Below are 17,619 nucleotides of genomic sequence, written 5' to 3' on the forward strand. Positions count from 1 at the left end.
TAAAGCATCAGTGATTGCAGTGCTGTCAGTCTACATAGAAAGCATCAGTGATTACAGTGCTGTCAGTCTACATAGAAAGCATCAGTGATTACAGTGCTGTCAGTCTACATAGAAAGCATCAGTGATTACAGTGCTGTCAGTCTACATAGAAAGCATCAGTGATTACAGTGCTGTCAGTCTACATATAAAGCATCAGTGACTACAGCGCTGTCAGTCTACACTACCGTTCAAAAGTTTGGGGTCATTTAGAAAGCAATTTTTTTGTCCATTAAAATATCATCAAATTGATCAGAAATACAGTGTAGACATTGTTAATGTTGTAAATGGCTATTGTAGCTGGAAACGGCTGATTTTTAATGGAATATCTACATAGGCGTACAAAGGCCCATTATCAGCAACCATCAGTCCTGTGTTCCAATGGCACGTTGTGTTTGCTAATCCAAGTTTATAATTTTAAAAAGCTAATTGATAATTAGAAAACCCTTTTGCAATTATGTTAGCACAGCTGAAAACTGTTGTGCTGATTAAAGAAGCAATAAAACTGGCCTTCTTGAGACTAGTTGAGTATCTGGAGCTTCAGCTATTGTGGGTTCGATTACAGAATCAAAATGGCCAGAGACAAAATAACTTTCTTGTGAAACTCGTCAGTCTATTCTTGTTCTGAGAAATGAAGGCTATTCCATGCGAGAAATTGTCAAGAAACTGAAGATCTCGTACAATGCTGTGTACTACTCCCTTCACAGAACAGCGCAAACTGTTTCTAACCAGAATAGAAAGAGGAGTGGGAGGCCCTGGTGCACAGCTGAGCAAGAGGACAAATACTAGTTTGAGAAACAGACGCCTCACAGGTCCTCAACTGGCAGCTTCATTAAATAGTACCTGCAAAACACGTCTCAACGTCAACAGTGAAGAGGCAACTCCGGGATGCTGACCTTCTAGGCAGAGTTGCAAAGAAAAAGCCATATCTCAGACTGGCCAATAAAAAGAAAAGATTAAGATGGGCAAAAGAACACAGACACTGGACAGTGGAAGATTGAACAACATTTTTTATGGACAGACGAATCGAAGTTTAAGGTGTTCGGATCACAAAGATGAACATTTGTGAGACGCAGACCAAATGAAAAGATGCTGGAGGAGTGTTTGATGCCATCTGTCAAGCATGGTGGTGGCAATGTGATGGTCTGGGGGTGCTTTGGTGGTGGTAAAGTGGGAGATTTGTACAGGGTAAAAGGGATCTTGAAGAAGGAAGGCTATCACTCCATTTTGCAACGCCATGCCATACCCTTTGGGACGGCGCTTGATTGGAACCAATTTCCTCCTACAACAGGACAATGACCCAAAGCACAGCTCCAAACTATACAAGACCTACTTAGGGAAGAAGCAGTCAACTGGTATTCTATAATGGAGTGGCCAGCACAGTCACCGGATCTCAAACCTATTGAGCTGTTGTGGGAGCAGCTTGACCGTATGGTATGTAAGAAGTGCCCATCAAGCCAATCCAACGTGTGGGAGGTGCTTCAGGAAGCATGGGGTGACATTTCTTCAGATTACCTCAACAAATTGACAACTAGAATGCCAAAGGTCTGCAAGGCTTTAATTGCTGCAAATGGAGGATTCTTTGACGAGAGCAAAGTTTGAAGGACACAATTATTATTTTTATTAAAAATAATTATTTCTAACCTTGTCAATGACTACATTTCAAATGCATTTTGCTATATTTCATATTCAAACTCATTTCATGTATGTTTCATGGAAAACAATGACATTTCTAAGTGACCCCATAATTTTGAACGGTAGTGTACATGTAAAGCATCATGCCGTCAGTCTACACATGCACCATCAGTGATTACAGTGATGTCGGTCTATATAGAAAGCATCAGTGATTACAGTGCTGTCAGTCTACACATAAATCATCAGTGAATACAGTGCTGTCAGTCTACACATGCAGCATCAGTGATTGCAGTGATGTCAGTACATAGAAAGCATCAGTGATTACAGTGCTGTCAGTCTACATAGAAAGCATCAGTGATTACAGTGCTGTCAGTCTACATAGAAAGCATCAGTGATTACAGTGCTGTCAGTCTACATAGAAAGCATCAGTGATTACAGTGCTGTCAGTCTACACATGCAGCATCAGTGATTACAGTGCTGTCAGTCTACATAGAAAGCATCAGTGATTAAAGTGTTGTCAGTCTACATAGAAAGCATCCGTGATTACAGTGATGTCAGTCTACACATGCAGCACCAGTGTTTACAATGCTGTCAGTCTACACATAAAGCATCAGTGATTACAGTGCTGTCAGTCTACACATAAAGCATCAGTGATTACAGTGCTGTCAGTCTACACATAAAGCGTCAGTGATTACAGTGCTGTCAGTCTACATGGAAAGCATCAGTGATTACAGTGCTGTCAGTCTACACATAAAGCATCAGTGATTACAATGTTGTCAGTCTACACATAAATCATCAGTGATTACAGTGATGTCAGTCTACATAGAAATAATCAGTGATTACAATGCTGTCAGTCTACATAGAAATCTGTAATTACAGTGGGGGGGGAAAGTATTTAGTCAGCCACCAATTGTGCAAGTTCTCCCACTTAAAAAGATGAGAGAGGCCTGTAATTTTCATCATATGTACACGTCAACTATGACAGACAAAATGAGGAAAAAAGTTCCAGAAAATCACATTGTAGGATTTTTTATGAATTTATTTGCAAATTATGGTGGAAAATAAGTATTTGGTCGATAACAAAAGTTTCTCAATTCCTTGTTATATACCCTTTGTTGGCAATGACACAGGTCAAACGTTTTCTGTAAGTCTTCACAAGGTTTTCACAAACAGTTGCTGGTATTTTGCCAACACACACACACACACACACACACACAGAGAAGTTTCTCATGATCTCATCATTTTATCCAGTTGGTTTGTGGGAGATGAGGTTTTAGAACATATGCCTCAGGAATATGACATATGAATTCTACATACTATCTATTTCAAAGCCTCTCTAATACAGGCTGTTTGACTTATGTTAACTCTAAGACATGTACCTGAGGAGGAGGGGGGGGGGGGTGGAGGATACTGTACAGAGTCCTCATGTATTACAGTAATGATTACATTATGAAACCCATGATCCCTTAGCGGGTTTTTACTCTGCACATTTAGTGGAGGATGAAACAGTCATAACCTGGATGTGTGTGTACATGTTTGTACAGTGTGTGTGTGTGTGTGTGTTTGTACAATCGCCACGCTCCTCACCAAAAGGTCATTTGGTGGAGAGGGGAGCTCCGCAGTGGCAGGGTGCATGCTGGGAGTAGAGACGCAGACACTCACAGCGCTTATTACTCCCCCGTGCAGGCAAAAACAACCACAAGTTGATGTTGTTGTAGTCTGTGTGTCTGGCTCTGTGAGGCTAATAATGCCTGTAGTAAGTCCATAGAGATAAGGACTTAGCGAGGTGGACTGACTCACTGGGAACAATAAACAACATGGTTTTTTTCTCTCTCTCTGCCCAACTTTCTATTCACTATCCTGTGGCAAGGCTATTTGCATAATCCCCAATGACAAATTGAATATATTTCATTTTTCGCAATAATATGAATCATATAATTGTAATAAATCAGTATGTCTGATAGGGACAGGTGAGTTTTGTACGATATAGCTTGAGTTCCTGTAGCAGAAGTGACAATTAGCAGAGTTCAATGGGTAGATAATGGAAAAGAGCTTAGTGCACCTACATTTATGACAACAATTAAATTGTTTCTGGCTTAATGATTAATTTTCATTACCACCGCTCATGTTCTCTCTCTCTCCATTCATCGGAAACAAGTATTTTCCTTATTTCAGCTTGTAGGAAACGTACAATCTCTCACTGTGTCACGCCCTGACTCTGAGGACTTGCATTTGTTGAGTCAGGGTGTGTATTTTCCGTGTTGTGTGTTGCTATGTTGTGTTTTCTATGTTTAGTTTCTAGATCGTTTAGATCTATGTTGGCCAGGTGGTTCCCAATCAGAGGCAGCTGTAGCTCGTTGTCTCTGATTGGGGACCATCACTAGTAGCAGGTTGGCACTAGTGGGTTGTGGGATCTTGTTCCGTAAAGGTATGTTGTTTGTATGCTACCTTGGACTTCACGTTTCGTTTGTTGTTTTGTCGTGTGTTTAGTCGTTAATAAATATGAATGCATATCACGCTGCGCCTTGGTCCTTCTCGTTCATGAACGATCGTGACACACTGCGAGTTCTGTTAAATGAAAATATTTAACGTGAATTAATCATGAATCATTAAAATGACTTCTTCTTCCTTCTACAGTACTGGTAACCCTATTCCCCACAGAGCCCAATAGGCCTTGGTCAAAAGTAGTGCACTAAATAGGACATAGGGTGCCATTTGGACTGCAGACACTGATTACAATAGGAGAGCTGGATGAATCTTTCATTTGATTGTCTTTATTTTTAATTGAGTTGGCACAATTCTCCAATGACAGATTGGAGGTAAGATGTGTTTCTCTACAGTGTCAATGTTAACATGAGGTTGACTTAAATGTCATGATTTAACCATGCCAAGCACGATCACATCAACCGTCAGCCATCTAATCAAATCAAATCAAATTGTATTGGCCACATGCGCCGAATACAACAGGTGCAGACATTACAGTGAAATGCTTACTTACAGCCCTTAACCAACAGTGCATTTATTCTTTATAAAAAATTAAAATAAAACAACAACAAAAAAGTGTTGAGAAAAAAAGAGCTGAAGTAAAATAACAGTAGGGAGGCTATATATACAGGGGGGTACCGGTGCAGAGTCAATGTGCGGGGGCACCGGCTAGTTGAGGTAGTTGAAGTAATATGTACATGTGGGTAAAGTTAAAGTGACTATGCATAAATAATTATTACAGAGTAGCAGCAGCGTAAAAAAGATGGGGGTGGGGGTGGGGGGGGCAGTGCAAATAGTCTGGGTAGCCATGATTAGCTGTTCAGGAGTCTTATGGCTTGGGGGTAGAAGCTGTTGAGAAGTCTTTTGGACCTAGACTTGGCACTCCGGTACCGCTTGCCGTGGGGTAGCAGAGAGAACAGTCTATGACTAGGGTGGCTGGAGTCTTTGACAATTTTGAGGGCCTTCCTCTGACACCGCCTGGTATAGAGGTCCTGGATGACAGGAAGCTTGGCCCCAGTGATGTACTGGGCCATACGCACTACCCTATGTAGTGCCTTGCGGTCGGAGGTCAAGCAGTTGCCATACCAGGTGGTGATGCAACCAGTCAGGATGCTCTCGATGGTGCAGCTGTAGAATTTTTTGAGGATCGGAGGACCCATGCCAAATCTTTTCAGTCTCCTGAGGGGGAATAGGCTTTGTCGTGCCCTCTTCATGACTGTCTTGGTGTGTTTGGCCCATGATAGTTTGTTGGTGATGTGGACACCAAGGAACTTGAAGCTCTCAACCTGTTCCACTACAGCCCTGTCGATTAGAATGGGGGCGTGCTCGCTCCTCTTTTTTTTCCTGTGGTCCACAATCATCTCCTTTGTCTTGGTCACGTTGAGGGAGAGGTTGTTATCCTGGCACCACACGGCCAGATCTCTGACTTCCTCCCCTATAGGCTGTCTCATCGTTGTCGGTGATCAGGCCTACCATTGTTGTGTCAGTCGGCAAACTTAATGATGGTGTTGGAGTCGTGCCTGGCCATGCAGTCATTGAACAGGGAGTATAGGAGGGGGACTGAGCACGCACCCCTGAGGGGCCCCCGTGTTGAGGATCAGTGTGGCAGATGTGTTGTTACCTACCCTTACCACCTGGGGGCGGCCCGTCAGGAAGTCCAGGATCCAGTTGCAGAGGGAGGTGTTTAGTCCCAAGATCCTTAGCTTAGTGATGAGCTTTGAGGGCACTATGGTGTTGAATGCTGAGCTGTAGTCAATGAATAGCATTCTCACGTAGGTGTTCCTCTTGTCCAGGTGGGAAAGGGCAGTGTGGAGTGCAATAGAGATTGCATCATCTGTGGATCTGTTGGGGCGGTATGCAAATTGGAGTGGGTATAGGGTCTCTGGGATAATGGTGTTGATGTGATGTCCGCTAGCTTTAGTTAATAATAGGAGATCATCAGCCGTCCTCTAGTTAATAATATGGAGGTCATCAGCCGTCCTCTAGTTAATAATACGGAGATCATCAGCCGTCCTCTAGTTAATAATATGGTGATCATCAGCCGTCCTCTAGTTAATAATATGGTGATCATCAGCCGTCCTCTAGTTAATAATATGGAGGTCATCAGCCGTCCTCTAGTTAATAATATGGAGGTCATCAGCCGTCCTCTAGTTAATAATATGGAGGTCATCAGCCGTCCTCTAGTTAATAATATGGAGATAATCAGCCGTCCTCTAGTTAATAATATGGAGATCATCAGCCGTCCTCTAGTTAATAATATGGAGGTCATCAGCCGTCCTCTAGTTAATAATATGGAGATCAGCCGTCCTCTAGTTAATAATATGGAGATCATCAGCCGTCCTCTAGTTAATAATATGGAGATCATCAGCCATCCTCTAGTTAATAATATGGAGATCATCAGCCGTCCTCTAATTAATAATATGGAGATCATCAGCCGTCCTCTAGTTAATAATATGGAGGTCATCAGCCGTCCTCTAGTTAATAATATGGAGATCATCAGCCGTCCTCTAGTTAATAATATGGAGATCATCAGCCGTCCTCTAGTTAATAATATGGAGATCATCAGCCGTCCTCTAGTTAATAATATGGAGATCATCAGCCGTCCTCTAGTTAATAATATGGAGATCATCAGCCGTCCTCTAGTTAATAATATGGAGATCATCAGCCGTCCTCTAGTTAATAATATGGAGATCATCAGCCGTCCTCTAGTTAATAATATGGAGATCATCAGCCGTCCTCTAGTTAATAATATGGAGGTCATCAGCCGTCCTCTAGTTAATAATATGGAGATCATCAGCCGTCCTCTAGTTAATAATATGGAGGTCATCAGCCGACCTCTAGTTAATAATATGGAGATATGAATCCTTGCTCTAGGTCCTCCACACCTACCCGTCATCTTCACTGTGATATTGTCTGGTCAATGCACAAGGACATCTACTGTCTGCCTGGTTGGACTAAAGGGTTTTTAATACATTATTTCAGATTGTAATGGGGACAAATTACCTGCTGCCACTTCAGAAATGAATTACCAAATCCCATCTTTTCTCTCTCTTTCTCTCTCTCTCTCTCTCTCTCTCTCTCTCTCTCTCTCTCTCTCTCTCTCTCTCTCTCTCTCTCTCTCTCTCTCTCTCTCTCTCTCTCTCTCTCTCTCTCTCTCTTCTCTCTCTCTCTCTCTCTCTCTCTCTCTCTCTCTCTCTCTCTCTCTCTCTCTCTCTCTCTCTTTAAATTCAATTTCAATTTAAGGGCTTTATTGGCATGGGGAAACGTATGTTAACATTGCCAAAGCAAGTGAAGTAGATGGTCAACAAAAGTGAAATAAACAATTAATATTAACAGTAAACATTACACTCTGAAGTTCCAAAAGAATAAAGACATTTCAAACGTCATATTATACATCTATAGAGTGTTGTAACAATGTGCAAATAGTTAAAGTACACATGGGAAAATAAATAAACATAAATATGGGTTGTATTTACAATGGTGTTTGTTCTTCACTGGTTGCCCTTTTCTTGTGGCAACAGGTCACAATTCTTGCAGCTGTGATGGCACACTGTGGTTTTTCACCCAGTAGATAAGGGAGTTTATCAAAATTGGGTTTGTTTTCAAATTCTTTGTGGATCGCTGTAATCTGAGGGAAATATGTGTCTCTAATATGGTCATACATTTGGCAGGAGGTTAGGAAGTGCAGCTCAGTTTCCACCTCATTTTGTGGGCAGGTGTGCACATAGCCTGTGTTCTCTTAGAGCCAGGTCTGCCTACGGCGGCCTTTCTCAATAGCAAGGCTATGCTCACTGAGTCTGTACATAGTCAAAGCTTTCCTTAAGTTTGGGCCAGTCACAGTGGTCAGGTATTCTGCCACTGTGTACTCTCTGTTTAGGGCCAAATATCATTCTAGTTTGCTCTGTTTTTTTGTTTGTTCTTTGCAATGTGTCAAGTAATTCTCTTTTTGTTTTCTCATGATTTGGTTGGGTCTAATTGTGTTGTTGTTGTTCTCTCTCTCTCTTTCTCTTTTCTCTTTCTCTTTCTCTTTCTCTCTTTTTCTTTCTCTTTCTCTTTCTCTTTCTCTTTCTCTTTCTCTTTCTCTTTCTCTTTCTCTTTCTCTTTCTCTTTCTCTCTCTTTCTCTTTCTCTTTCTCTTTCTCTTTCTCTCTCTCTCTCTCTAGGATTCTCTATCCTTCAGGCCATCATGGAGTCGGCGGTAACCAACAACTGGCAGGTGACGGCTCGGTCTGTGGGGAGCATCACGGACGCAGCAGAGTTGAAACGGATCATCGAGGAGATGGACAGGAGGCAGGAGAAACGCTACGTCATCGACTGTGAAGTGGACCGGATCAACACTATCCTAGAACAGGTAAGACTTACAAAAAACACTCCTCAGAAAAAGAACTGGTTGCAATGACGACATGCTGACGCGTTTTGTAACGTCATTGGTCAGGTTGTTTTCTGGTCGGGTACATGGCTTGGTTTGAGCATGGGGGCTGGAGATACCAATTTGACTAATGTGCAGACAGGCAGGCAGAGGGTTAATGCTACCCGGGAGGCTGAGGCAGCGAGGTTGAGGGTGAGGGCTGGAGAGGTCTAAACTAATGACCCCAGTCCACAACTCTCCATCTCTCCATCTCTCCATCTCTCCATCTCTCCATCTCTCCATCTCTCCATCTCTCCATCTCTCCATCTCTCCATCTCTCTCATCACCTCCTCCGGCTGCGTGGGAGGAAAGTCCTTGTGAGAGAACTGGTCCAACTCAAGGTGTCATAAAATAAATGCACCCCCCTCCCCAACGTTAAAAATATTTTCACATGACCCTCCCCTTGTACTATAAAAAAAAAATTGCACACCCTCTCCCATCATAGAGTTAACTCAAAATAATGTTTAAGACCACAAATAACAATAACTGTAGAGTCCCTGTGTTTACAGTTCCTCACATGCATTTGTGGTAAAGTCGATGCCACGCAGACCTACGGGCCAGAAGTTTGAGGGTTCACTAACCACCATGGACGAGCTCACTCTCCCTGCCTGTTTCATTAGACCTAGACTTCGATCAGAGCCGGCTGCAGACAATGATCAGCTAGGGAGAAATCAGATTTTCAACATTTTGATGCCATACACAAAATAACTGTCAATGTCCCTCGGCCTGGGGCTCCATGCAAGATCTCACCTCGTGGAGTTGCAATGATCATGAGAACGGTGAGGAATCAGCCCAGAACTACACGGGAGGATCTTGTCAATGATCTCAAGGCAGCTGGGTCCATAACCACCAAGAAAACAATTGGTAACACACTACGCCGTGAAGGACTGAAATCCTGCAGCAGTGTACAAAGCTGTCATCAAGGCAAAGGATGGCTACTTTGAAGAATCTCAAATATAAAATATATTTTGATTTGTTTAACACTTTTTGGGTTACTACAGGATTCCATATGTGCTATTTCATAGTTTTGATGACTTCATTATTATTCTACAAAGTAGAAAATAGTAAAAATAAAGAAAAACCCTTGAATGAGTAGGTGTGTCCAAACTTTTGACTGGTACTGTATAAATATATCCAATGAATTTTCCACCAACAACAGGTTTCTGTGCCAATGCACCACACAACCAATAAACAAAACATACCGACTTCAGGCACTTCAATATCATGGTTTGCGTTTTCAACACCACAATAAATAAAGTATATCAGTGTCGACAAATAGGCCTACCCAGTATCAAAGGCCTACCCAGTATCAAAGGCCTACCCAGAATCAAAGGCCTACCCAGAATCAAAGGCCTACCCAGTATCAAAGGCTTGGATTGACAATCTTCGAATGTTATTAAACTTTTTATTGTTTTGTAACAGATACAGTGGGGAAAAAAAGTATTTAGTCAGCCACCAATTGTGCAAGTTCTCCCACTTAAAAAGATGAGAGAGGCCTGTAATTTTCATCATAGGTACACGTCAACTATGACAGACAAAATGAGAAAAAAAAATCCAGAAAATCACATTGTAGGATTTTTTATGAATTTATTGGCATATGATGGTGGAAAATAAGTATTTGGTCAATAACAAAAGTTTCTCAATACTTTTTTATATACCCTTTGTTGGCAATGACACAGGTCAAACGTTTTCTGTAAGTCTTCACAAGGTTTTCACACACTGTTGCTGGTATTTTGTCCCATTCCTCCATGCAGATCTCCTCTAGAGCAGTGATGTTTTGGGGCTGTCGCTGGGCAACACAGACTTTCAACTCCCTCCAAAGATTTTCTATGGGGTTGAGATCTGGAGACTGGCTAGGCCACTCAGGACCTTGAAATGCTTCTTACGAAGCCACTCCTTCGTTGCCCGGGCGGTGTGTTTGGGATCATTGTCATGCTGGAAAGACCCAGCCACGTTTCATCTTCAATGCCCTTGCTGATGGAAGGAGGGTTTCACTCAAAATCTCCGATACATGGCCCCATTCATTATTTCCTTTACACGGATCAGTCGTCCTGGTCCCTTTGCAGAAAAACAGCCCCAAAGCATGATGTTTCCAACCCCATGCTTCACAGTAGGTATGGTGTTCTTTGGATGCAACTCAGCATTCTTTGTCCTCCAAACATGACGAGTTGAGTTTTTACCAAAAAGTTATATTTTGGTTTCATCTGACCATATGACATTCTCCCAATCCTTTTCTGGATCATCCAAATGCACTTCAGACGGGCCTGGACATGTACTGGCTTAAGCAGGGGGACACGTCTCGCACTGCAGGATTTGAGTCCCTGGCGGCGTAGTGTGTTACTGATGGTTGGCTTTGTTACTTTGGTCCCAGCTCTCTGCAGGTCATTCACTAGGTCCCCCTGTGTGGTTCTGGGATTTTTGCTCACCGTTCTTGTGATCATTTTGACCCCACGGGGTGAGATCTTGCGTGGAGCCCCAGATCGAGGGAGATTATCAGTGGTCTTGTATGTCTTCCATTTCCTAATAATTGCTCCCACAGTTGATTTCTTCAAACCAAGCTGCTTACCTATTGCAGATTCAGTCTTCCCAGCCTGGTGCAGGTCTACAATTTTGTTTTTGGTGTCCTTTGACAGCTCTTTGGTCTTGGCCATTGTGAAGTTTGGAGTGTGACTGTTTGAGGTTGTGGACAGGTGTATTGTATACTGATAACAAGTTCAAACAGGTGCCATTAATACAGGTAACGAGTGGAGGGACAGAGGAGCCTCTGAAAAGAAGAAGTTACAGGTCTGTGAGAGCCAGAAATCTTGCTTGTTTGTAGGTGACCAAATACTTATTTTCCACCATAATTTGCAAATAAATTCATTAAAATCCTACAATGGGATTTTCTGGATTTTTTTCCTCAATTTGTCTGTCATAGTTGACGTGTACCTATGATGAAAATTACAGGCCTCTCTCATCTTTTTAAGTGGGAGAACTTGCACAATTGGTGGCTGACTAAATACTTTTTTTCCCCACTGTATCTCTATCCATTCATCAAATGGCCGCTGCACTGTTTGGATTTATTGATTGATTAAAGTTTTCAGTAAAAAAAACACATAACATTTACATAACATTACATAAATAAATACATACAGCACCTTCAGAATCTATTCACCCCCCTTTTTTTTTGTGGGATTCAAATGGATTAAATTGTCATTTTTGGTCAACGATCTATGCAAAATAAAATTATGAGAAATAAAACAGTAATGTCTCTTGATTAGATACAGTATATTAGGAAAGTATTCTGACCCCTTGACTTTACCAACATTTTGTTACGTTACAGCCTTATTCTAAAGTTGATTCAATAATTTTTTTTCCCTCACCAATCTACACACAATACTCCTACCACTGTCTCTCCCAAGCATCTTCGACCATTGTTTTGGCTTACTGTCCCGCATACTGCTTGTATCCACAGCACTAACCTGCGAGTTGGTGATCTCCCTCTCGCTTTGTAAACTGCAGCCAGGATCCATACAGTGAGTTAGTTCTTCACCTTCTCTTGTTTCATCGTACTGGCACATGTGTGATCAAGTCTGTGTTGCTTGTGTGTGTTTGCCATTTCACTGGAGGAGTTTGTTTTCGGGAGGCAGGGTGTGTTCAGGAGGCAGGGTGTATTCAGGAGGTGGGGTGTGTTCAGGAGGTGGGGTGTGTTCAGGAGGTGGGGTGTGGGTTGTGTTTGCGAACTCATTTTAGCTCACAACAAGCTTGTAGCATGGCTAATGCTAGACAGAAAAACGCTGTAAAGCTCCATGCGGAAGAGGAATACGTATCAAGCACTAAACTCCATGAACTACTCAATCCACAAAAATAGTTCTATAAAGATCTAATAGATCTGCAGGAAAATAACTTTAAGTCCTTCCTGCAACTCTTTATGGGTTCTACAAACAAAAGGGTTGATGATCTGTTTAAGGATGTAATGGAATTTAAACACAGTTTGGAGTTTACACAGTCAGAGGTGGAGGAGCTAAAGGGAGTGAATGTCACCAGCCAGACCGCATTCAAAACCATGTCTGAGGATTTTGCAATTGACAAGCACTCTTCCAAAGGAGATTACCTCAAAAACCAATCGAAGCGCAATAACATTTTAATAGATGGAATTGAGGACGTAAAGACTGAAACTTAACATGACACAGAAGTCAAGGCCAAGAAACTCCTGGCAGATCAACCATAGGAATGTCACTTTCTTCCCTGATGGACGACCCAGATCTATAGTGGTGAAACTGCTCAGGTTCAAAGACAAGGAGGAGGTTCTCAGGAGAGCCAAATGCCTGAAGGGAACCAAAATATTCATCAATGAAGACTTCTCCGAAAAGGTACGCCTCAAAAGAAAATAACTACTGCCACGAGTAATTGAAGAACGAAAAAAAGGCAACATCTCATACCTGAAGTATGATCAGCTGGTCGTTCACCCCCGATGGACGGCCAGATCTATAGTGGTGAATCTGTTCAGGTCCAACAACAAGGAGGACGTTCTCAGGAGAGCCAAGTGCCTGAAGGGAACCAAAATCTTCATCAATGGCCTATGGCAAGTGACTCTGCTATAGTCCATTGATTTGACACACACGCATACACACCCACACATACAAACATATATTTTCTCTACTTTGTTCATGTGAGTCACCTAACCTTATGACAAAAAACACACATTGCTCTAAATGTCATAACCCTCTGAAGTCTTCAGTGGTGTTATGTGGACTGGGTCAATGTGCATTCCATAGGAAGTACACCCTGTTGATAAAACGAACACAAATGTATGGTTGTATTGGACATGTGAGGCATGCACTTCTATGTTTCCGTTCCACTCTCTGGATGATTCCGACTGTGTATCTCTCTTAGTTGGGCAGGATATCAACCCTGATAACATGATCTTTAACCCATTAGAAATTAATGAAGCGAATTATAAATATAATGATTGTTGATCCAGATTCAAATTTCCTGAAATTTACCAGAAATAAGTCTATCACTTGTGATTACTATAATGTTAAGCAATTTAACAACCTGCATAGCAGTTTATCTAATTCCAAGACAAGATTATTTTCTACTTTCATTTGAACGTTCGCAGTCTTCCTAAAAATCATGACCACCTTGTTCATTATCTGTCTTCTCTCGGTCATGAATGTTCCATCGTTGCCCTTTCAGAAACATGGTTGACTGAAGAGACAGCCATGCTTTATGACATGTCTCCTTATAATGCTGTTCACCACTGGAGAACATCAAGAGTGGGAGGAGGAGGGTCCATTGGTGTGCCACAGGGTTCGATAATTGGACCTTTGTTATTCCTAATCTATGTCAATGACCTTGCTGCTGTGTCTACTACCGTACTTCCCATGCTCTTTGCTGATGATACCAATTTGATTTTATCGCACAAGTATTTTGATTCACTAATTAATGAAGCCAACTCAGGTATGGACAAGTTTTCGGAACGTTCCAGATAAACAAATTATCTTTAAATGTAAAACAAAATCAACTTTATTGTATTCACTAGTAAGAATAAGAAATATTGTAAAGAAAAGAGCCAGAATCTCAATTGGTGGGAATGAAATGGAACAAGTCACATCCACTAGATTCCTCTGAGTTCTAATTGATGAAAAATTATCCTGGAAAGATCATGTAAAATTTGTCTGTAGCAAAGTGATGAAATCTGTTGGTATCATCAGAAAGATTAGTGGTTTGGTTCATCAGGCTTGCTTCCTAACTCTATACTATAGTTTAATTTACCCATAGCTCATTTACTGTAATATCATCTGGGCCAGTACATATGCCTCCTACCTACACATTTATTTTTAAGTCATTTAGTAGATGCTCTTATCCAGAGCGACTTACAAATTGGTGCATTCAAGTTAGGATAGCCAGTGGGACAACCACATCTTGATCACAGTAAGTACACTTCTTCAAACAAGCAGCTGTGAGCAAAGTCAGTGCAATCAGGGACAACTACATCTCGATCACAATAAGTACATTTCTTTAAACAAGTCAGTGCTAGCAGGTGAAATAAGTCAGGTGTTAGTTTAGACAAAAGACAGTGGTAGTAAAGGGGGTAGAAGGATTACTATTATACTATTCCAGGTATTCCTTAAAAAGGTAGGGTTTCAAGTGTCTCCGGAAGGTGGTCAGTGACTCCGCTGTCCTGGCGTCGTGGGGGAGCTTGTTCCACCATTGGGGTGCCAGAGCAGCGAATAGCTTTGACTGGGCTGAGCGAGAACTGTGCTTCCGAGAGGTAGAGAGGGGGCTAGCAGGCCAGAGGTGGATGAACGTAGTGCCCTCGTTTGGGTGTAGGGTCTGATCAGAGCCTGAAGGTAAGGAGGTGCCGTTCCCCTCACAGTTCCGTAGGCAAAGCACCATGGTATTGTAGTAGATGCAAGCTTCAACTGGAAGCCAGTGGAGTGTGGCGGAGGAGCGGGGGTGACGTGAGAGAACTTGGGAAGGTTTTGAACACCAGACGGGCTGCAGTGTTCTGGATAAGTTGCAGGGGTTTAATGGCACAGGCAGGGGAGCCCAGCCAACAGCGAGTTGTAGTAATCCAGAGCGGGAGATGACAAGTGCCTGGATTAGGACCTGTGCCGCTTTCTGTGTGAAGGTAGGGTCATACTCTGCGAATGTTGTAGAGCATGAACCTGCAGGATCGGGTCACCGCTTTGATGTTAGCAGAGAACGACAGGGTGTTGTCCAGAGTCACGCCAAGGTTCTTTGCACTCTGGGAGGAGGACACAATGGAGTTGTCAACCATGATGGCGAGATCAAGGAGCGGGCAGTCCTTCCCCGGGAGGAAGAGCAGCTCTGTCTTGCCGAGGTTCAGCTTGAGGTGGTGATCCGACATCCACACTGATATGTCTGCCAGACATGCAGAGATGCGATTCGCCACCTGGTTATCAGAAGGGGAAAGGAGAAAATTAATTGTATGTCGTCTGCGTAGCAATGATAGGAGAGACCATGTGAGGATATGACAGAGCCAAGTGACTTGGTGTATAGAGAGAATAGGAGAGGGCCTAGAACTGAGCCCTGGGGGACACCAGTGGTGAGAGCACGTGGTGCGGAGACAGATTCTCGCAACGCCACCTGGTAGGAGCGACCTGTCAGGTAGGACGCAATCCAAGAGTGAGCAGTGCCGGTGATGCCCAACTCGGAGAGGGTGGAGAGGAGGATCTGATGGTTCACAGTATCAAAGGCAGCAGATAGGTCTAGAAGGATAAGAACAGAGGAGAGAGAGTTAGCTTTGGCAGTGCGGAGAGCCTCCCTAACACAGAGAAGAGCAATCTCAGTTGAATGACCAGTCTTGAAACCTGACTGGTTAGGATCAAGAAGGTAATTCTGAGAGCGATAGCAGGAGAGTTGGCTAGAGACGGCACGCTCAAGAGTTTTGGAGAGAAAAGAAAGAAGGGATACTGGTCTGTAGTTGTTGACATCGGAGGGATCGAGTGTAGGTTTTTTTGAGGAGGGGTGCAACTCTCGCCCTCTTGAAGACGGGGAAGGGACATAGCCAGCGGTCAAGGATGAGTTGATGAGCGAGGTGAGGTAAGGGAGAAGGTCTCCGGAAATGGTCTGGAGAAGAGAGGAGGGGATAGGGTCAAGCGGGCAGGTTGTTGGGCAGCGGCCGTCACAAGTCGCAAGATTTCATCTGGAGAGAGAGGGGAGAAAGAAGTCACAAGCATAGGGTAGGGCAGTGTGGAGCAGGACCAGCGGTGTCATTTGACTTAAAAAATGAGGGTCAGATGCGTCAACCTTCTTTTCAAAATGGTTGACGAAGTCATCCGCAGAGAGGGAGGAGGGAGGGAGGGAGGAGGGGGAGGATTCTGCAGGGAGGAGAAGGGTGGCAAAGAGCTTCCTAGGGTTAGAGGCAGAGGCTTGACATTTTGAGTGGTAGAAAGTGGCTTTAGCAGCAGAAACAGAGGAAGAAAAAAGTAGAAATTACTCAAATTACTCATTATACAAAAATGAATTTGCAAGATTAGCCACCTCTAATTACCTGGGATTCCATCGCACCTTTGTTTAAGAAACACAATATCTTGTCTATTTATGGCATTAATGTACGCCAACTATGCACTTTCATCTACAAATACTCATCACCTCCCAGACAGTTTACCTAAACCCTTCAATGGATTCTTCCAGGGTTAATTCTAAACCATCTTATAACACAAGACACTGCGATAACCTTCACCCTCCCCACTGCTGCACCTCACATAGTCAATTCTCTATCAGATGCAGAGGTACCATACTCTGAAATTCTTATCTTCACATTGCCAAAACCTCATCATAACTTAAAGGGATGGGAATCAGCCTGATGAACGAAACTTTTTTTTGTGGTGTGTTTTCATATCAGCCCTTTGGGCTTCCAACCTCACCTGCACACCACTTTTACCCGCTTTTTTATCTGTACTATTTAGTCTTTCACTTATTTTCTTTGGTGCGAATAAATAAAACCTAAAACACCTTGTAGAGTCCATGCCCCGGCGAATTGAGGCTGTTCTGAGGGGAAAAGGGGTGCAACTCAATATTAGGAAGGTGTTCCTAATGTTTTGTACACTCAGTGTATACTGTATGTTGAAGAGGGTGGGGCTCAAGCTGCATCCCCTGTGTCACCCCATACCTATTTCCCATTTTAACTACACATGTTGTTGGTGTACATTGATTTATAATGTCATATGTTTTCCCCAATTTGTATTAAAAGCTTTTTTTTTATCAACAAAGCATGCAGAAGACTTGCTTTTGTTTTGTTTTGTTTGTTTGTCAATAAGGGTGTTCAGGTGTATATGTGGTCAGTGATACGATATTTTGGTAAGAAGCCAATTTGACAATTGCTCAAGACATTGTTTTCACTGAGGAAACGGAGTCTGCTGTTGATTATACTGCAGAGTATTTTTGCTGCTGATGCATATTCCACGGTAATTATTGGGGTCAAATTTGTCTCCACTTTTGTGGATTGGAGGTGATCAGGCCTTGGTTCCAAATATTAGGGAAGATGTCAGAACTGAGGATACTTCTGAAGTTTAAGAATAGTCCATTTGAATTTGTAGTCTGTAT

The 17,619-nt window shown here is 42.7% G+C and overlaps 1 protein-coding gene across 1 annotated transcript in view; it reads left to right on the forward strand.

Moving 5' to 3' along the window:
- Window positions 1–17,619, forward strand: part of LOC123481700 (glutamate receptor 3-like) — a 184,368-nt gene that overhangs the window by 164,166 nt on the left and 2,583 nt on the right. The window contains exon 4 of the mRNA XM_045206446.1: window positions 8,318–8,505. Within this exon, the coding sequence (XP_045062381.1) occupies window positions 8,318–8,505 (188 nt within the window). The remainder of the gene's footprint in view (window positions 1–8,317; window positions 8,506–17,619) is intronic.

This window comes from Coregonus clupeaformis, chromosome 3, assembly GCF_020615455.1.
Source record: "Coregonus clupeaformis isolate EN_2021a chromosome 3, ASM2061545v1, whole genome shotgun sequence".
NCBI lineage: Eukaryota > Metazoa > Chordata > Actinopteri > Salmoniformes > Salmonidae > Coregonus > Coregonus clupeaformis.